Here is a 20,688-nt window from a genome sequence, read left to right as displayed (position 1 = left end):
TGTGTGTGTGTGTAAATATACACAAATAGATGCAGACAGATGTGACAAAGTGCCAGGAATCAGTGAATCTTGGTGAAGGATATACAGGGGTTACTGAATTACTCCCCCCCCCCCGCCAGTTTTCCAATGGTTTAAACATTTTTCAAAGAAAAAAAAGTGGGCACAAAATTCTAGGGTAGCTTCGATATTTACACACGATCCATACGAGAGAGGCGGTCATGGGTTACTCAGCCATAAATTCCACTAGTGACATACATTAGTATTACTTTAATAATCAATAGCATATATTTAATTCATATAAACAATCTTCCCATTTAGTAATTGTTTCATTTTCTTTCCCGCACGACTGAAGGTTTAAAAAAGGTCTAGCAAATGACAGTAAATTTCATATATTAAAAAATAAATAAATAAATAAAAAACAAAACAAAAAAAAATAAAAAAAAAAATAAAAATGACAGTAAATTTCATATATTAAAAAATAAATAAATAAATAAAAAACAAAACAAACAAAAAATAAAAAAAAAAATAAAAAAAATAAAATAAAATCTACATAAATATCAAAAAAAAAAAAAAAAAAAGGTCTAGCAAGATAATCCCTGAGCTTTATTTTCTTTGTGTCTGAGACATTTTTCTTTTTAAGCAGCCATTACAACGTTCTAGACAGCAAATCTTTTTTGATTCATGCCACAGACCTGAGCCCCACTCACACGTCCCAGTACAAAAATTACCGGGAAATGGCATGCAGAATGCCCCCTGTGGACTCAGCAGGGGAGGCTGAAGCCAGATCTGGACTCTGCTCTTGGGAAGGAGCACAGAATCAACCTGGGAGTGACACTAAGTGTTTGCAGGGTTCAGAGAGAGGAGAGGTCAGGGTGAGCTGAGGCCAAGACCCGCATCTTGCTGGGAAAGCTGTTTGGAAGCTGAGCAGACACAAAGGGCTGGATTGTGTTCTCAACCCCATGAACCGGTTTCTGCGAGAAGTAACCTTCATCCATCTCTGAATCCAACTGGTCAGGGGCTTTGGAGCACCCCTCTTTTCCACGCTTAGACTTCTAGTAAACTTTTCCATCTCCAACCTACATGTTACTAGTATTCACCCTTCGACTTCATCAGAAACTTGGAACTAAAGTCGGTCATTGTCCTTAACCATAACTGGTTGTTTGGTGAACTGCCCATCCGAACGGCCCCCCGTCACTCACCCTGGGCGTGCCATCCATGATCTCTGCTCCCTTCATGCTGGTGTGAAACAGCTCCCGTGAGCTCTCCGGCTGATATCTCTGGCTTCAGAGGAGGGATTATGCAATGTCACTGCATGCCTTGGGCTGGTTCTCAGAAACTGAATTCTATGGAGCTATCTGACAACACGGGAAATTGTCACAACGATTCTCCCAGCAGGCAAACTTTCTGCAAAGCGCGATAAGAGGAAAACGAAAGGGCTGACGGAGAGGGGACAGAAATCCAGGCCACACTCACTCTTCGATGCCTGGCATCTCATTTGGTCTATAAGTAGAGAGTGTCACACATTTGCTATGTGAAACCACAAACGAAGAAAAAAAAATACTCTTCTGCTTTGTAGGGTGAAGTTCCTACTTTCAAAGCTCGGTGTAGGAACGCTCTGTATTCTCGTCCCACAAACACTGTGAACAACTCCCACCCGACACACCAAGCTCGTTTTCCTGATGAGAGGCCCCTAGGACAAATTTGTGACCATGGTGGCTGTTTCTTTCTTCCTGCTTTCTAAACTTGTCCTGCGAACAGCCGGGAGAAAACAAGTCAAGGGGAATGCCTTAAAGGACCTGGTCCCAGCACATCTCTCCTCGAGGCACAGTCCTCCGTGCTCTCACCCCATACCCACCCCACCTCCTGGTCTTTGCTCACAAAGCTTCACCACGAACATCTCCTGGGTGCTGACTCTGTACCGGGGCTGTGCTGAGCACCTCTCAGTACAATTCTCTTATGTCTGAAATCTCATCCACCCACCCTCTGAACTTGAAGCCACACCGCGAATTCGTGCAGCTCAACACTGCTTGCTCGGTCTTTCTACTTTCCCTGAATTCCTCAACGTTGAGGGAAGACATACACGGGGAGGCAGACTCCTTGCGGGGCACATTCACGTTGTTACTTCATTTAAACAGACTGGCACCCGTTCTTCCGAGCCTGCCTCAGGTCGCACCTCCGACGGGTGGTGTCTCCCACTGCTACCTTCCTGCAAGTGCTGCGCTCACTGCCTGGTCTGCGTGGCACCCACTGCTGAGCAGTCGGTCCTCACGAGTCTGAGCACCAGGAAGGGTTTACTTGTGGACACGGCCGACTGATTTCTGGCTGAGACAATCCATGTTTTAAATTGGCATCGTTGTTGGAAGTTAACTTCCGGGGCCGAGTAACTGACATGTTGCAGATGGGAGCAGATCACTGGGAGGGAACAGTGACCCCGCAGAATGAGGACGAACTGACTTAGCGACAAGTTCAAGGCGGAGATCCCAGGAGGAGAAGGCAGAGACGGGAGGATGGGGAGTAATTTAGGGAAGTCTTCATGGGGAAGGCAAGATGTGAGAGGCGGGGGCAGATCAGGGTAGAGTGTTCCTAGCTGTAACACCATGAATATGCAAAAAAAAAAAAAAAGAGAGAGATGGAATTAGCAAGTTCCATTTAAGGAAAGCAAGCAGATTCAGAGGAAAGAGTAATGAGTCATAAGGGCTGAAGTTATGAATGACAGACAGCCTGGACTAGCAGAAGGACTTTATCTTATTATTTGTAGGTAAGACAAAGAAATCGTTAACACAGTACTCTCGCAATGCATATAGCTAGTCATATTTGTCAGGCAAAGGCTCTATAAAATGGCAGATGATTTCCATGTGGTTGAATGTGAATCTGGGCATTTTTCTTGGGTATGCCTCTTCGCCCCTGCTTTCTTCTGGCCCTACCTGCGCCTCTGTGCTGGTGGGCACGGGCCGGGCAGCATCTCGAGGAAGGAACAAGGAGGCACTACTGAGCTAAGGCTGAGGTTCGTGTCTCCAGGGTGGGAATCTATTAACCTAAACTTGGTGCTTCCATGTATATTTAGATGTTATTATGTTATGATTCTGTTTCAAAAAGTCCCAGGGGCGCCTGGGTGGCTCAGTCGGTTGAGCGTCCGACTTTGGCTCAGATCATGATCTCGCGGTTTGTGGGTTCCAGGCCCGCGTTGGGCTCTGTGCTGACGGCTCGGAGCCTGGAGCCTGCTTCTGATTCTGTGTCTCCCTCTCTCTCTGCCCCTTCCCCGCTCGTGCTCTGTCTCTCTCTCTCTCTCTCAAAAATAAATAAATGTTAAAAAAAAATTTTTTTAAGTCCTTATCCTTCACAGATATATACAGAGATATTTATGGATAAAAATCCAAGATTTGCTTCAAAATAACTCAAGAGAGGGGAAAGTGGATAGAGGTATAGATAAAATAAGATTGGCTATGAGTAGCAAATTGGGGAATCTGGGTGATGGCTACATGCAAATTCATTGTACTGTGCTGCTGACATTGAATTAAAAAATTAAAGCTTTATTAAGATATAATTCACATACCACAAAATTCATCCTTCTAAAGAGTACAATTCAGCGTCTTTTAGTATATTCAGGTTGTGCAATCATCACCATTCTCTAATTTGAGAATATTTCATTGCCCTAGAAAGAAAACCCATACCCATTGGTGGTCACTCCTCAGTCCCCTGTACCCTGGGGACCTGGCAACCATTGTTTTACTGGATGATTGATTCTTGCCTATATTTGAAAGAAAGCAAAAAAGGATGGACAAACTTGTTTAAGGTCATGCAGTGATGTGACTGAGGCAGAATTCAGACTCCAGTCTCTTAGAAAAAAGGTAGACTTCACACCTGGTCCAGTTTGAACTGTTCCCACCACCTTGGCAAACTTCTGACGGTGGTTCTTCTCAATACTGAAGGGCTGACCTGGAGTTCCCAATGCAGATTGGAATGCTGTGATTTGCATTTCCTCCTCCTCCTCCTTCTCCTCCTCCTCTTCTTCTTTTTGGAAAAACCTAAATTAAAAAAACAGAATGTAGGGGCACCCAGGTGGCTCAGTCGGTTGAGCGTCCCACTCTTGGTTTTGGCTCAGGTCATGATCTCACGGCCATAAGACTGAGCCCGTGTTGGGCTCCACACTGGGTGTGGAGCTTGCTTAAAATTCTCTCTCTGGGGCGTCTGGATTGCCCAGTCGGTCAAGCATCCGCCTTTGGATCAGGTCATGATCTCAGGGTTCGTGAGTTTGAGCCCCGCATCGGGCTCTGTGCTGACAGCTCAGAGCCTGGAGCGTGCTTTGGAGTCTGTCTCCCTCCCTCTTTGCCCCTCCCCTGCTTGCTCTCTGTCTCTCGAAAATAAATGCATGCTAAAAAAAAAAAAAAAAAAAAAAAAAAAAAAAAGATTCTCTTTCTCCCTCCCCACTGCTCTAACAAAACAAACAAACAAACAAAAAGAAGGAAGACACAAAAGCCATAGATTTGATCCTGAAATGAAACAGACTCGGGGCGCCTGGGTGGCGCAGTCGGTTAAGCGTCCGACTTCAGCCAGGTCACGATCTCGTGGTCCGTGAGTTCGAGCCCCGCGTCAGGCTCTGGGCTGATGGCTCGGAGCCTGTTTCCGATTCTGTGCCTCCCTCTCTCTCTGCCCCTCCCCCGTTCATGCTCTGTCTCTCTCTGTCCCAAAAATAAATAAAAAATGTTGAAAAAAAAAATTAAAAAAAAAAAAAAAAAAAAAAAAAGAAACAGACTCACTCCTACCTGGATACCTAGTGTAGTATTTTGTGAATGAGGGCCTGGCTTCTCAGTTTGGTGTTTTGTCCTGTCATTTTTCTGAATGAAAGCCCTTAGACGTTCGTATTTACTTAAGGCAGATGCATCCTTCTGTGCACAAACGTTGCAAGATTTCACTATTCTGGGAAATTGGGTGGCTTTCAAAATATCCCACTGACTGAAGGTTGAAACAGCTAGAGAGTTCAAGGGAACCAAGTATGAGAGACTCTAATGAGGTAATTTTTCCCCCTTAAAAAATGCTACTGAGAACAGTATTTTGGATGAATTTTCTCCTCAAAACGTAGGGCGTCTGATCACTTCACTCCTAGAGCTCCTAATAAATGCGCAGGAAGGAAGACTGCTTTTGTACATGGACTGTTGTTTGGTATGCCTTATACTGTTTTCACATGAACCTTTAGCTATCAAGCTCCTTGACGGTAGTCTTTGAATGCTAGGCACTCAGTACCTGACTTTTTTTTTTTTTTTTTTTTTTAATGTTTATCTATTTTGAGGGTGGGGGAGGGACAGAGAGAGACGGAGAGGGAGAATCCCAAGCAGGCTCTGCACTGTCAGCGTGGAGCCCGACACGGAGCTTGATCCCATGAACTGCGAGATCATGACCTGAACCCAAATCAAGAGTCTGATGCTTAACCGAGCCACCCAAGCACCCCAATACCTTACTTTTTAAAGTGCAGCTGGACACAAGGTGAAGAATATCCAGATCATTAAAGGCTTGGCAGGAAATGTCAGACTGCACGGCTTTAAAATCATCTGATAATCCAGTAAGTTGTAACCTCATGAAGATACCTCTAATACAGCTCTTTTCGTCAAAGTAGAATTTCATCAATTGTCACCAAATTCAGCTAAATTCCCTAACGTACAGATAAAACAGGGAAGGCTGGGATTCTACAGCTCCAGTAATTGTCAGTGCTGACTCAGTTTAATAACCTAAATTTTGAGGGGCACCTGGGTGGCTCAGTCCGTTGGGCGTCCGACTTCGGCTCAGGTCACGATCTCGCGGTCCGTGAGTTCGAGCCCCACGTCGGGCTCTGCTGACGGCTCAGAGCCTGGAGCCTGCTTCGGATTCTGTGTCTTCCTCTCTCTGCACCTCCCATGTTCACGCTCCCTCTCTCTCAATGATAAACAAACATTAAAAAAAATTAACAAAACCCAAAAAACCTAAATTTTGACCCCTAGGTTGAGAGGGAAAAGGAACCAGAGCAAGACTTGAGGAACAGGACGCAAAGGAAACGCTGCAGGTGTCGAGGTGCCGCTGGGGGGAAGGCCGGGTGCTAACAGGGAGCACCGGAAAACCCAGGGCAGAAAATGGTGCCCCAGGTAAGGCCTCATGGTGGGGTGAGCAGCCAGAATGCGAAGAGTAAATTCACCAAAGGGTGAGCGGGAAAGAGGCTTCACAGATTAGAATGCCCACCAAGTGAGTTGGAAGGCGGAGAAAAGCGCCCAAAAAAGGCCAAGGGCATGAAGAATGAACGCTATAGAAAGGACCACTTTCCCAAAGGTTTTGTTGTTTCAATCCGCCGGGTCACTTCCTAGTCTCTGTCCTCAGTCCCGTCTGAGATCTTCCTATCGGACACACTCACGTATCGTGCGTCTGAGAATTGCAAGTCTCCAAGTGCGACTCTAGTTTCTACTGCTTTTCATCACGGCGGCTGTTTCCTCACATACTGGATTATGAACCCCTGATTCTTAGATCTGTATCTGAGAGAACGGAGGCCTGGGGGAAAGAAGTGTTCCTCCTTAAATTGTGCTGGCTTCTTTCTGTCAGGTGTCTTTGGCCACCGTCAACGGGAGTTGCTTTAAATTCTCAGCTTGCTTTTCTCCAAGCCACATAGGTAGTGTGAGTCGTTCCCACCTTACTTGGACAAATAGTTTATAGATGGGATTCTCGTTAAGATCTGCCCCACAAACCCGAGCCAGCATCCAGGCAGGCAGGTGTCCTCTTTCCTGGAGGCAGGGCTTTTGGCAAGTTCACCCTTTGGAGGGTAGGGGGTACCTTTTGGGTTCTGGGTACCTTTCTTTCTAGGTCTTGATCAAAGCTCCCACCTTGTGGTCAGAGCTCAGGAATCATTAGGCTCTAGGGGAGTGACAAATGCCCTTGGTTCAGCTGGATGCCCCATCGGTCCTGATGGTCTAGATTTGTGGGTTTTGGTTGTTTCTGCCTCTCAGGAACTGCCTGAGAAATTCTTGCTAGCTCAGCCGTCTATTTAGAGATTAAAAATAAGTTCTAAACAGGTATGTATTGAAAGGGCTCTCTAGAGTATCTGGTCCACTGTATTTTCAGAAACAGAAGTCTTCCCCCAAATCTGTTTATATCTTGCTGTGTTTAAAAAAAAAAAAAAAATCACTTCATTGAGTGCATGTTGGGGATGATTTTGATTAAGCACTTTAATCACAGAAAAGGAAGCTGTGACATTGAAATGACTTGCCTTACTACCTAACATGTCGCTAATACAGCTGAGGCTATTCCCATCATTGCCCTTCTGAAGGGAAACCAAAGTTTAAGGTAAAAGATTGGTTTCTTTGAATCATCATAAGAAATGGAATTATAAAGTTTTTAGATTTTAAATTTGTAGAGTAACAGAGATACACAGCTAAAGGAGATCTGCTATAAAAATCGTACTTCTAGAATGAAACACTAAAAGAAGAGCATGAAGGTTTCCAGTCCAAAGTCATGATTGCTGTTGGAGAACACATGTTCAAATATGTAAACATTCAAAGCAAGGTCCAAAAAAAAAAAAAAGGACTAGCTTTACATTATCATTGTATACAAAAAGTTTATTTTAGAAATCACATATCTTTAAAAAATAACATAGAAGTTCTAAGTTCCTATCATTCACCGTTTTTGAAAACCAGGTGTCATGTGGGACAGTTAATGACATGCTGAGGCCGAGTCCATGTAATATTCCTGGCATTCTTACCGGTTCAAAATATTGATGTGATTTTTAGAAGAAAAAATGTGTCTATTTTGGAAGCACAGAAAAGTATCTTGATCTTGTAGACTGAAGTCCTGAAACTTCAGATCCATGGCTGAGACTATTCCAGAAACTGGAAAAAGTAGGCATCATTATTTAAATTCACGAACAGTTAAAAAGACCCAGTGGAGCTTCAATCAGGAATGCCATGTGGTCATTCTAGCACGTGTGCTAGAGCAGAGGAATGCGGAACACGTTCGGCCTCTGCTGTAATTTTGTACGTTGAAAGCAAAAGAAAAGCCAGAAAAAGAAGTGAGGATTTTTGGTCTGTAATTTCCTTATGGAACTGGTTATTCCTGTTCCTACTCAGCAGGTTTCTTCTCATCCTATAAAGGAGCACCCACAGTCACGTGCAAATACTGGAGAATCAGGACACAAAACAAAAATAAATCTAAACTCACTACAGACCAAAAAACACAGCTTTGGAAACCTGAATGAAAACGGATTTAACACATTAAGAATGCTTAAAAAGGTTTCACAGGCCAAAGAGGTGAAATGATCCTTAAGGAGGATGACTAACACAGAATTTTTAGGCAATAAACTTCAGAAGATTTGAAAGTTGCTGTAAAATGAAACAATCAATCTATTTAGTATTTTTATCAACTGACCCTAGATTATATTTCTAGGTATTCCTACCCAGAGCATGAGGTATTTGCACTTGGGGATAAATATAAACCAAAGTCTATCTGGCAGAGGGGAGGTTAGGGTCCCCTCACCTAGCTTGAGCTGAATCCAGACAAATACCGTCACTTTCTAAATTAGAAAGTTTCAAGAAAAACCTCGATCAAGATTTAATTGCAAAAATCTTCCAAGCACACAGCTGCCACGTGCATCCGCGACGAGTAGTGAATGATTCATGCTGAAGAGAACTGAAAAATAAGATTTGAAATTATGTAAGAACAAAGTCAATCAATAGTAATAATCATCTGTGAAATAAGCTACGGTCGGAGAGCAGCAGCGGGCTCACCGAATTTTGATTAGATTGGCTTTATCTTCAATTACGTTTTCCATCCGCTGGTAATAACCTTACCAGAAAGATCTGCTGAAGAGAAGCATTGCGGGCAATGAAAGGAGAATGCGGGAGGTACGACGAAAGATACGTTTCCTAGAAATCTTCGGGAAAAACTGGCCATTAATTTTATTGACGTGAAAAAGGTAGAACGCTAAAGTTGCAGATCTGAGCTTTATTATCAGAATGGTATCATTTCAGGAGAGGACTGATGGATTCTCTCAACTGGTTTTGACACGGCACGACGCTCTGGATTCTCAGAGCTGCAGGCCTACCTACCTGCCAAAATGTGTCCTGAAAAGAAAGACACAAAGAGGGTGTGTGTAGAAGAGGCACAGAAGTCGACAGAACCACCGGATGAAAATCCCTCACGACAGATCCACTGGAGATCGAGAAAGCACTTGAAAACTCTACCTTTCCTCAAATGATCAAGAGATTCAAGAGAAGTGGCAAGTCCTGTATTTACAAAACCGATGAAAATCACACTGTGATAATCAGTGAATGCAGAGCAACCGCACGGATCTGCGTTTCCCACTTTTCCCACCATGATTCCGCATCAAGGTAAAAAAAGATTCTTTCGTACAAATCCAAGGACGGAGGGGTGGCGGCACAACCGCCAGATGGCGCGGTGACTTACTACCGAAGCTGGTGACGGGACCCGGTGGGGGCAGGGGCACAGTCCTCGAGAAAAGAACCCCGGGCAAGGAAGGCGGGCTAGTCCGTGGTGGATCGCCGGTACCAGAACCGGGCTCGGAAGTCGTCGCTGCACGTCATGAAGCCGGGGTTGGTGGGCGAGTGCACTATGCAGCGCACGATGTTGTTGTGGCCCAGGGAGAGCAGGTTCCGACGCTCGGCGGTACGGGAGTCCCAGCAGCACAGACTGATGGTCCGCTCGTCCGGCAGCAGCACGTAGTCCTCGGTGTGGTTGAACACGGCCTGCGTCCGGTGCACCTGCCGCCCGCTCAGGCCGGCCCCTGCGCGGACACGAGAGGTTAAGGGTCAGAGTGGCAGGGCTAGCTCCCCAGGGCTACACTTTAGACCCTCACACTGCCGTCCTTCTGTTCGTTACCCTGTCGATGTAAAAACGGCGTCTTAAAACAGAAGTAATACGCATTTATCGTATAATTTTGGAGCCTCCAAGGAAGCATGCAGAAATAAATCGCCACCGACCTACCACCTGAGGCAGCCGACTCCGTCAACGTCCCGACGTACTTCCAGGCACAGGAACGTCTTAAGAAAAAAAAAATACAGGGGCGCCCGGGGGGTGGGGGGTGGGGGTGGGGGGCTCAGTTGGTCGAGCGGCCAACTTCGCTCGTGGTTCGGGAGTTCGAGCACCACACTGGGCTCGCTGCTCTCAGCACAGAGCCCTCTTTGGATCCTGTGTCTCCTCCCCCTCAGTCCCTCCCCCGCTTGTGTTCGCTCTCTCTCAAAAAGAAATAAAACATTAAAAAAATAATAAAAAATAGAAAATTGGTGCCGTGTCATATAGGTCATTTCTGTCATAGTTTAAACCAACTTTTCATTAGGTACATTTTTCTGTGTTTTTTACTGGCCGCAAAATACACCACCATCTGGAAGCACCCTTACTATTTAGTAATTCTTTTCCTGCTAGAGGCGTCTGGTTGCAAGTTATGCTGACAAATTCTTTATGCCCAACATACTATTTCCTCAGGATTAAATTCCTAGAACAGAATTGCTGGGATGTCTGAACGTCCGCTCTCCAAAAAGAAGCTCTAGGCTTTTTTATGACCGTGAAAATACAGACTTTATGTTTAAAATATCATATAAAGTCTAAAAAGAACTGCCTGATAGTTCTACACCCAGAGTCAGTATTTCGATGAATCCTTTCTAAATATCTCTGTAAATACCTCTGTATTCTGTAAATCGGAGCTCACATCACATGCTATTTTGATACAGCCGTGCAGCAGAGATCTATAAAGATGGAATACGGCTTAATGGATAAGGAGAGAGGCGCTGGCATCACATCTGGGCTCAACACTTACTAGTGACGTGAACACGGACACATTACGTAGCACCTTTAAGCCTTACCTTTCTCTTCCGTTCTCTGGGGGACAATTACAGCACCAACCCACACGATGTCGCGAGGACTGGCGTGAGGGCACATCCAGTGGCATACGTGCTCACAAATGTTCCTGTGTTTGTTTTTAAGGGCCGCACGCTGTGAAAAGGACGCGTGACAAGAGTGCCCTTGGCGCTTTCTGGTGGACACTTCTGCTGTCTCTAACGCTCCCCTCTTCGAGACTATGTTGGGACGGACATCTTTCTACGTGTGCGTGGGCATACCTGCCAGCAATCTTTTTAGGCTGAATTGCTAAGAGTCCAAAATATATACGTATGCTGAAAAATATGATTCATGACACCAACCCCCCTTTAGAAGGTTTCCAATCGGCACTCCTTAACAACGAAGTATGTAACTTCCCCAAATGTTGTTCAATACGAGAGAGTATCAATCTTTTAAATTCCTACCATCTGGGGAGTACAAAAAGATACCCTGACGTGCATTTCTTAGGTCTGTAGAACTGATGGTCATCTCTCTGTCCTTGAGCTCACTGCCCAGTGTCTGGCAGGTGTCTGTTACACGTGCTACACGGTGTCCCCAGCTCAGCATTTTATTTAGTCTTTTGAATTAATTTCTCACACTGAAATTTCTAATGCTCGATAGCTTTTCTTTTTCCTTCAGTATTTCAAAAACCCACTGAATTCTAACTAAACATTAAAACTGGAAACACAGACCTAAACATGCTGGCATGATGGGCTCTTAGCCTGTGAGTTAGAAAACGAGGGAATTTGCGTATCGATTCACCATAATCTCACTTCAAAATCAAACCCCAATTCTCTGCCAAAGCAAACCAGGCAGCCCCACAGAAGCATAAAACATTCTGCCGTTCACAGGACAAGGCAAACGTAAGAAATGCTGGGAGAATCTGGCGCGTGCCCTCCACACACATCACACCCGGACGGCGGCTGTTACTGCTGAAGATGGAGACGGCCCGCCCACTTTTACTTTGACCACTTTTGCATCTTCTTTTTGCAACAAGCACGCAGCCCTTTAACAGTAATAACTAGCGGAAGGTTTCCAAAATAGCTCCCTACAGAAGCGTTTCTACAAAGGACCAAGAACGAGGACAAAACTGACGCTTCCTAAGACCTGCTAGCCGTACGGTCTGTGTCAGAGCCAGAGAGCGACGGCAGGAAGCAAAGTGTCCCCAGGAGACGGATGTGAGGTGGATGATGCTGCACCCTGGTGGCTCCGACGTCCCCGCCTCTTCAATCTTCTCTAAAAGGAGAAGCGACTGCCCTAACAGCCGAGCCCTTACAACGGCGTGGCTTGCTTTCTTTAAAAATTTTTTTGATGTTTATTTTTGAGAGACACAGACAGACAGAGAGGGAGACACAGAATATGAAGCAGGCTCCAGGCTCTGAGCTGTCAGCACAGAGCCCGACGCGGGGCTCGAATCTCAAATCCACGAACTGTGAGATCATGACCCGAGGCGAAGTCAGATGCTTAACCGACTGAGCCACCCAGGCGGTCCTGGTGTTGTTTTCTTGCAGAGTTTTAAAGTTCTGGTTATGGTGATTTTAGCGTGGGACACAAACATCTCACAACAGAGGAAACTAGTTGAACTTTCCTGGAGGTTTGCTACCAAACAGCCTTTGCTGCTCCGAGGAACAGAAGAATTAGACAATATTTTGACAACATTCATTACCAAGTAACTGTCAGGGTAGCTGTGCTCTCTTATGAACGGGCCTAGATGGTCCCTCTCCGCCTTCCTTCCCTAATGTGTACACTCATTAGGATCCACTGACTCCGCCTTTTCTCTGGACTGCTTTTATGTTTCTGAGGGAAAAGGGCAGACCACTGGTCTACAAACGGACCACCAGAGTCTCAATCTTACTGGCACAGACTCACATCTAGTTGAAGCTGTGACGTACTGAGAAGAACACAGTTCAGAAACTAAGGTTCTATTTCCAGTTCTTACCAACTGTAGCCTTGGCTAAACTACTTAACCTCTAAGCTTTGCTTTCTTACCTAAAAGAGGTGTAACATCTGCCTTGCTCAACGCATACATTTATCGTGTGGCTCTCTTCTGGAAGCCAGAAAATGCTACAGAAAAGGTAATAGCAACTTTTCACGTACCTGTGTATCTGACCAGTGTTCGTCCTGTTGATATCTCCCAAAGTTTAGCTACGGAGTCTTTCCCACTGGAGAGAATGTATTTGGAATTTTTGGAGAAAATGGCAGAACAAACTTCAGCACCATCATGCGCCTTCTCAAAGGTTGTGATGCATCGATTCGAAACACCATCCCACAGCTTGATGCAGCCGTCCTTGCTACCGGTTACATACATGTTGGCGCTGGGATTGTAATTAACGGAGCATATAGCATCGGTGTGTTGATCTTGAGGATTGCAAGAGACAAAACACTGAAACGTGTTGATATCATAAAGCCGAAGAGTAGGATGCTGAGTCCCAACGAGTATAAAGTCTCCGGAAGGATGAAAAGAGATCGAGCGTAGCATTTCAGCTTCCTGTTAGGACAGACACATTAAGCGGCTGGTGAATAATTAAATGCAGAGAAAATGTGGAAAATATCTGGTTGACGGAGAGAATACATAAAACAACGATCAGATGTTACAAGGCAGAAGAAGGAACGACGAACTTTGTAAAGTACGTGAAGGTATCATTTGAACAGAGATTTTAAAAACCGGCTACTGGTGGGATTATATTCCCAGAACCGTGGAAGTGAGCTTCGTCATTTGCAAACGAGCACCGGGAGAACTCAGAATGGAGCATCATCAAGCTAGGATAGTTTCACACGTTAACGAACGAGGATAAACACAACTTGTACGTGTGGACAGCTTCTTTAATCTGTCCTATGGCTCCAAATACTGAGTAAAAAACTCAGTTCAATTACTAAAAGGTGGAAGCCACTCCTAAAACATCAGTATTTCTTTACTGCACACTCAAAATATCACTTTTGCAGTATCGCTTTTCCAGTAAACGTCTGAGAGTTTCAACTGCATAATTTGTTGATTCCCGTTGAGCTACACTTCGGTGAAGTGACTGTTTCACCTTTAAACAGGGATCTGCGACTTTGAAAGAGTGACACAGGTTCTGAGCCCGTTGCATAAACTGTGACCAGAGAAAGTGGGTGCGTGACAGCGTGGGAACCACGGGCCAACGCACTGATTCCCGTGCCACCTGCAGCACGCGTCCTTGCAGTTCGTTTTGTAAGATGATCCCTGAGGCTACTTTAAGAACAGGAACGGTCATACAATAAGTGCTCTTTGCTTTTAAGAAGAAACTGGATAGCTCCTTTCTAAACATTCCTAACCTGAATGTACTTGAAGGCTCTTTTTGCAGATGGTTTGGAATAATCAAATAACTTCAGAGTATAATCCCTGGAACCAGAGGCAAGGATCTGTTCTGTCGGGTGGAAAGCGAGACATGTGACTTCATCCACGTGGTCATAAAGCGTTCGGATCACTGGGTGGTTTTCCATGTTCTGTTGTGCAGTCTCATTCATCATGACCTAGACCAACGAGAAAAGAGATGCTCAAAGGGCAAAATCGGACTCAAAGCCCCCGATTATGCTAAGTTAAAGCTGGTCTAAACTAGTCTCTCACTCTCCCGACGAGCAGCGAGCGAAAGACAGACAGTACGTACGTTGCTGGGATTTTTACCTCTATTGGCATGGCACTCTTGGCCAACATTCTTTCCGTGTCAAGTATCTTGATGGAAGCATCGGCAGATCCGGTGGCTATTAACTGCCCGTCTCTGCTGTAGGTGGCTACGCGGCAGGGGCCTTTGTGGGATGTGACATAGCATGTTTCGTACTCTGAAGCCTCTGGGGACATAGTTTGGACGTCGGCATCAAATTCCAGGTCAATCCCCGTGCCAGGGGCCACTGTATCTGAACGACCAATTGCATACTGAACTGCAGTATCGTCGTTTTCCATTCCTGAAATGAACCAAAATTAAGTGCGTGCAAAAACGTCATTTTAAAAAGCCAAGACAAAATTCTGGATCCAAACTGGGAAAGATGTTGGCCCACATCAACTTACTCTGTCTTGGAGTGGCCTGACACTTAACCCTCACAAAATTATGTATATGTCAACCCGGGTGTATGTTCAGTGACAACACTGTAGGCAATAGAACATTGACTGCGGAAGGTCAGGCTCAATAGGTCACGTCACCTCCCCCCGTTTTTTTGCTTCCAAAATTTTCTACTGTAACTACGACTACAGAAACTCAAAAAAAGCAGTTCTATAGTTAAGCTGTCCATTTTTTCTCGTTCTGAATTTTAATATTTTTAGTGCTGAGATCTGTTAGTAGCAGCTCTGAGGCTCATTAAGACAGATACACTGTTAGCACTAACACTAGTGAAATGTAGTTGAAAGACTGTTGATATTTAAATAAACAAGTTTTTCAAGAAAATGCATTTTATTTTATTTTATTTATTTTTTATTATTTTTTTTTTATGTTTATTTATTTTTGAGACAGAGAGAGACACAGCATGAACGGGGGAGGGGCAGAGAGAGAGGGAGACACAGAATCGGAAGCAGGCTCCAGGCTCTGAGCCGTCGGCACAGAGCCCGACGCGGGGCTCGAACTCACAGACCGTGAGATCGTGACCTGAGCTGAAGTCGGACGCTTAACCGACTGAGCCACCCAGGCGCCCCAAGAAAATGCATTTTAAATTGAAAAATAACTGCATGTACCATATAAACAGTATGTTTATAAGTATAAGAAAAATTAGGAATAGAAATGAACACAAAAATGACCTTGTATTAGATTACTCAGAGATAATTACTGTTAAAATGGTGGGATGAATTCTTCTGGACCTTTCTCCATGCACAGTTGTTACAATTCTTGCAACAAAAATAGAACCAAACCATATGACATGTTGTAACTTACTTGTTCATTTACTCAAACAGAATAAAAATATGGCCAGTGTAATTTTTATCTACATTGTGTGGTTGGACCCAATTTGAGGATACAAGAACATTCACAACGAATTTCTTATTGTTGGATATTTCAGTTGTTTTTGTTTTATTTCCTCGGAACAAATTCTCAAAACTGGCATTGCTAGGGGCACTTGGGTGGCTCAGTTGGTTAAGTGTCTGACTTTGGCTCAGGTCATGATCTCACAGCTCGTGAGTTTGAGCCCCACATCGGGCTCTGTGCTGACAGCTCAGGGCCTGGAGCCTGCTTTGGATTCTTCCACTCTTTGGAGCCTCTCTCTCTGCCCCTTCTCCGCTTGTGCTCTGTCTCTCTCAAAAACAAACATGAAAAAATTGTTTTTTTAAATTAAAACAAAACAAAACAAAACACCATGGGGCGCCTGGGTGGCTCAGTTGGTTGTGTCTGACTTTGGCCTAGGTCATGATCTCAACGTTCACAAGTTCGAGCCCTGCCTCAAGCTCTGTGCTGACAGCTCAGAGCCTGGAACCTATTTCAGATTCTGTGTGTCCCTTGCTCTCTGCGCCCCGCCCCGCCTCCCCCCAACTCTGTCTCTTTCTCTCAAAACACTGTCTCTTTCTCTCAAAAATAAACATTAAAAAAATTAAAAAAAAAAAAAACCCATAAAAACTCGCACTGCTAAGTCAAAGGGTATAAACATATTGGGATTTCTATATTTTATAGAGTGCTTTCTACAGCCCAGGCAAGCACCAGGATGTACTGTTGAACGAGACAGAGATCCTGATGTTTATTGCACGTGCTGTCCTTTCTTGGGGAAGGTGCAGACGTGTGGGAAACAACCTGAAACAATGAAGTACATTTCGGAGAGTGATTCTGTCACGAAGGAAATGGGGTTGTTGTAGAATAACTGGGGAGGTCTGGGGAAGATAGCAGGTTATTTTCAAAAAAGTGAAAAGGACTCTGAGATGACATGTGAGTTGAAATCTGCAGTCAATAAAACAATGACAGAATGTTGCAGATAATTCTCACAGAGATCCTGGGGCTACAGCCGGTTTGAAATCTTCATAATCTGGGGTTTGCTTACCCTTTCAGTACCTACCACTGTACCTGACAGATACTAGGCACTAAGACTGAACAAAAACCATCGGGAAAAATTCTGATCGCGAAGACCTCTGGAACCTTGTCAAGGAGTCCACGCGTCCCCAAGCTACCTAGTTTGATGAGATGTAGGAGCTGCTCCGAGGGCGCACAGACGGACTGCGGCTTGATTTCGTTGATGAGGCCATTAGCAATGCTAATATAGCCATCGTAGAGCAGCTGGCTGATGATCAGCTTGTATAGCTGCTGGCGGTCCTTCAAGCCCACTTTGGTTCTGTACATCTCGGAGAAGACGAAGACAATCTCCGTGGCAGCTGCAAGGGGAGAAAACAGGGATGGTGAAGGGCAGGGGCACCGGTAAATCACGGAAGCCACGCAGCAGTCCGGGCAGACCGGCGGGGCTTCCGTCCCGGCCCTGCTGGTTGCATCATCTTCAGTCAGTGACCTCGTTCCTCTGAGGTCAGGTTCCTCAGCTGTCAGGCACGTTAGCCAAGGTAAAAACAGATGGCACGTGCGGAGCATTGAGCACAGTAGCACACAGAAATTACTCAAATCGCACCAGCAACTATTTACAGAACTTCTTTTCATCAACTATTCTCTGTCATACTACCCACCTGCCACTTTTATTCTATTCTGCTATCCCAGAATCTTCTGTTTCTTCTGTTAAGAAAACACCGACTGGTTTTTGCAGTAGGGAAGATGGCTACTATTGTTGAATGCCTAGACATTACTGTTTCCACCAGGTAAGCTGTATGTTTACTAATGTCAGCTATGTTTTTTTTTTTTGTTTTTTTTTTAAGTTTATTTATTTGAGAGAGCAGAAGCAGGGGAGGGGCAGGGAGAGAGAATCCCAAGCAGGACCCAAGATGCAGTGCTCAATCTTGCAACTGTGAGATCATGACTCGAGCTGAGATCAAGAGTCGGACAATTAACAGACTGAGCTATCCAGGCACTCTGAGTTATGTTCATTCTTTTTTTGTTTTTTAAAGTTTTCTTTTTTTGGGGCGCCTGGGTGGCTCAGTCGGTTAAGCGGCCGACTTTGGCTCGGGTCATGATCTCGCGGTCCGTGGGTTCAAGCCCCGCATCGGGCTCTGTGCTGACGGCTCAGAGCCTGGAGCCTGTTTCAGATTCTCTGTCTCCCTCTTTCTCTGACCCTCCCCTGTTCATGCTCTCTCTCTGTCTCAAAAATAAATAAATGTTAAAAAAAAAAATTTAAAGTTTTCTTTTTTTAATGTTTATTTATTTTTCAGAGAGACAGAGAGTGAGTGGGGGAGGGGCAGAGAGAGAGGGAGACACAGAATCCAAAGCAGGCTTCAGGCTCCGAAAGGTCAGCACAGAGCCTAACACAGGGCTTCAACCCATGAACTATGAGATCACGACCTGAGTGAAGCCGGCCGCTCAACCGACTGAGCCACCCAGACGCCCTGAGTTATGTTCATTCTTAAAACATGTTTTAAGGTAACCGACTTTGTTAAATTATATAACTTGATTATATAGTAAATAAAAACAGGAGGGCAAACAAGCCACCACGCTATGAAAACTAAATCAAGTTGAATGCTTGGAAAGATTCAAAAACAAATTGCTTAATAAAATATTGGCAAATAGGGTATGGCCAAAACGAGTATAAAACACGGAAAGGGGTGCCTGGGTAGCTCAGTCAGTTAAGCATCCGACTCTCGATTTCAGCTCAGGGCATGGTTTCAGGGTTTGTGAGTTTCAGTCCTGCATCAGGCTCTGCGCTGACACTGCAGAGCCTGCTTGGGATTCTCTCTCCTCCCTCTCTCTGCCTCTCTCTCAAAATAAATAAACTTTAAAAAAAAAAAAAAAGGAAAAAAAGGGCAAAAACCTAAAGGACTGTGCACTTGGATTGGTTTCCAAGTTTTTAAGCTCTCTCTTATAAAGTAAAATGAAAACTGTAGATAATGGTTTCTGGTTTATGCAAAACAAAACAAAACAAAACAAAAACCTCCAACTGGTGGACAGTAGATTACTTTGACTTTCAAAAATCAATATTCGTATGTGTATGTGTGTCTGGACAGCTATCAGAAGGGCACGGGAGCCTGGGAACAGCAATAAAGAACAGAAGTCGAAGGCAGACAAGAAATTGGAAGTCAGAGTGTAAGGCAGAGAGAGAGAGAGAGACAGGGTGGGGGGATGAATACAAGAAAGGAGAGGAGTAAGCAGTAACACCAGCACTGCCTGGTACTGCTGTACTTTACAGGGACTGATTCTGGAAGGGGGGGTGTGTTATAGGAAAGAAGTGGGAAACCATGTTTTCTAACTCCCTCCGGAGAATAACTGGAGCTACTGATAATGAGAATAGCTAACATTTACTGAGCGTTCATTATGCTTTATCTCACTTAATCCTCAACACCATCCTGTAAGAGAAGCCCTGTGATCGTGTTAACGATGAGGAGGGAAAATAACTTGTTCAAGGTCCCACGACTAGTGCTTGCAGAAACCTGGACTAGAATGCAGGTGGTTTGACTCTAGAGACTGTGTGGCTCCTCACGACGACCTTTAGTGCTCCTTGAAAGCTTAATGACAAACTAGCTAAAATTAGACATTCAGGGTAGTGTATGACACCCATCACATAAGCAACTAATACGCATTACCTCACTGAATACTCATCTAATCCTATTTTAGAGATAGGTAACACGAGGGCCAGAGAGAGGTTAATTTACATGGGATCAAAGAGCTTGTAAATAGCAAAGCCTGGATCTTTACTCGGGGTATTTGACCCCAGAGCTTGAGTCCTCACCGTGCTGCACTGATGGGTGTTACTAACAACAGCTAACGTTTGTAAGCACTTGCCAGACACTGTGTGCTAAGCACTTTACAAGCATTAGGTCATTGAATGAAATCCTTCAAAGTATTCAAGCACATGTAGAAGCAGATGTATATAAATCTATGCTTGTGCAGACAGCACTAGGGCACGATAGAGATGATGAAATCGGCACAAAGAAGTTAGGAAACTGAAACTAAAAGGTGGCCGAGTAACTCGTCAAGTGGCCGCCAGGACTGCCCAGACCAGAGCCCAGAACTTAACCACTATTCTATCCCGTCTCTGCACTCATGCCAGGAGCATCACGGCGTGTACAAAGATTCAAAAAGAAAAGGCCGAGCCCCGCTTCTCAACTCTCACAGAACGTTCGCTCCCTGCGCTAGTAGGTGCCTAATTACCATCCCCAGCTTGCAGGCGAGGCCCGAGGTCAGGAAGAACAGGACCTAGAAACTGTTTACACCCGGGAACTGGAAGGGGGGACCAGGGCGAGAACACAGACGCCCCCTTACTAGGCTCAGCCACCGTCCCGCCACAGAAGCGCACCAAGGATGGAGTAGGGGTGGGAGCGAGGCCTTGGAGGAGGAGGAAGAGGAAGGGGTGTGCAGGCCGAGCCTGGCAACTCAGGGGGCATGCCACCCCGCTCACTATCGGGCCTTCCCGCCGCGCTCCTCTTTCCGGGGGTCCCGTGAAGACCCCAGCGGACCGCACCAGCCGCTCTCCATGCATCCCAACCCCCCAGTACCCGCTAGTCCGGCTCTCTCGGTCTCCCGCTCTCTCCCGGAAAAATGGAGGCACGAAATCTGTCCGATCGATCGCTCCGATCGCACGTTCACTGCGCACGCGCACAGGGCGAGGCGCCGAGCGCTGCGCTATCGATCGGCCCCACTCTCGCCTGCCCTTCTCGCCATCTTACTTACTGGCGCGTTCGAGGCGTTCGTTAACCTCCTCCGACTTTATCTCTTGCGCGACAACGCTGACTGACGCCAAGGAAATGCTGTCTCGCTGACAAATGTCGGGTCCCGGAGGGCACCGCAGGCGCTAGAACGGCCACAGTCTGGCGGGCCGTTGGCTCCACCACTTCCG

The 20,688-nt window shown here is 45.4% G+C and overlaps 2 protein-coding genes across 3 annotated transcripts in view; both read right to left on the bottom strand.

Annotated features, from left to right (window-relative positions):
- Positions 1 to 2,533, bottom strand: part of CASS4 (Cas scaffold protein family member 4) — a 38,656-nt gene extending 36,123 nt beyond the window's left edge. Inside the window, exon 1 of the mRNA XM_058686027.1 lies at positions 1,200 to 2,533. Within this exon, the coding sequence (XP_058542010.1) occupies positions 1,200 to 1,235 (36 nt within the window). The 5' untranslated portion in view covers positions 1,236 to 2,533. The remainder of the gene's footprint in view (positions 1 to 1,199) is intronic.
- A 5,017-nt stretch (positions 2,534 to 7,550) lies between these two features.
- CSTF1 (cleavage stimulation factor subunit 1) lies at positions 7,551 to 20,650 on the bottom strand. Of its 2 annotated transcripts, none has more exons than XM_058686022.1 (6): positions 20,523 to 20,650; positions 16,934 to 17,134; positions 14,483 to 14,760; positions 14,134 to 14,331; positions 12,937 to 13,327; positions 7,551 to 9,751 (listed from the first exon to the last, which is right to left on the bottom strand). In XM_058686022.1, the coding sequence occupies exons 2-6, from the start codon at positions 17,100 to 17,102 to the stop codon at positions 9,492 to 9,494; spliced, it is 1,296 nt and encodes a 431-aa protein (XP_058542005.1). In that variant the 5' UTR covers positions 17,103 to 17,134; positions 20,523 to 20,650; the 3' UTR covers positions 7,551 to 9,491. The 2 variants fall into 2 exon arrangements, with proteins under 2 accessions (XP_058542005.1, XP_058542004.1); XM_058686021.1 differs by lacking the exon at positions 20,523 to 20,650 and adding an exon at positions 20,348 to 20,456.
- Positions 20,651 to 20,688: the final 38 nt, after the last annotated feature.

This window comes from Neofelis nebulosa, chromosome 9 (assembly GCF_028018385.1).
Source record: "Neofelis nebulosa isolate mNeoNeb1 chromosome 9, mNeoNeb1.pri, whole genome shotgun sequence".
NCBI lineage: Eukaryota > Metazoa > Chordata > Mammalia > Carnivora > Felidae > Neofelis > Neofelis nebulosa.
This window is presented reverse-complemented; position numbering and strand designations above follow the sequence as displayed.

What these genes read in the sequence shown, in the direction of transcription:
- CSTF1 (XM_058686022.1), bottom strand. Translation starts at nt 17,102, where the DNA reads ATGTACAGAACCAAAGTGGGCTTGAAGGACCGCCAGCAGCTATACAAG. An exon ending in AGAGTGCCATGCCAATAGAG is followed by an intron (nt 14,332 to 14,482) that starts GTAAAAATCCCA and finishes TCGTTGGTCTAG; the next exon opens with GTCATGATGAATGAGACTGC. An exon ending in GAGCCTTCAAGTACATTCAG is followed by an intron (nt 13,328 to 14,133) that starts GTTAGGAATGTT and finishes CTGTCCTAACAG; the next exon opens with GAAGCTGAAATGCTACGCTC.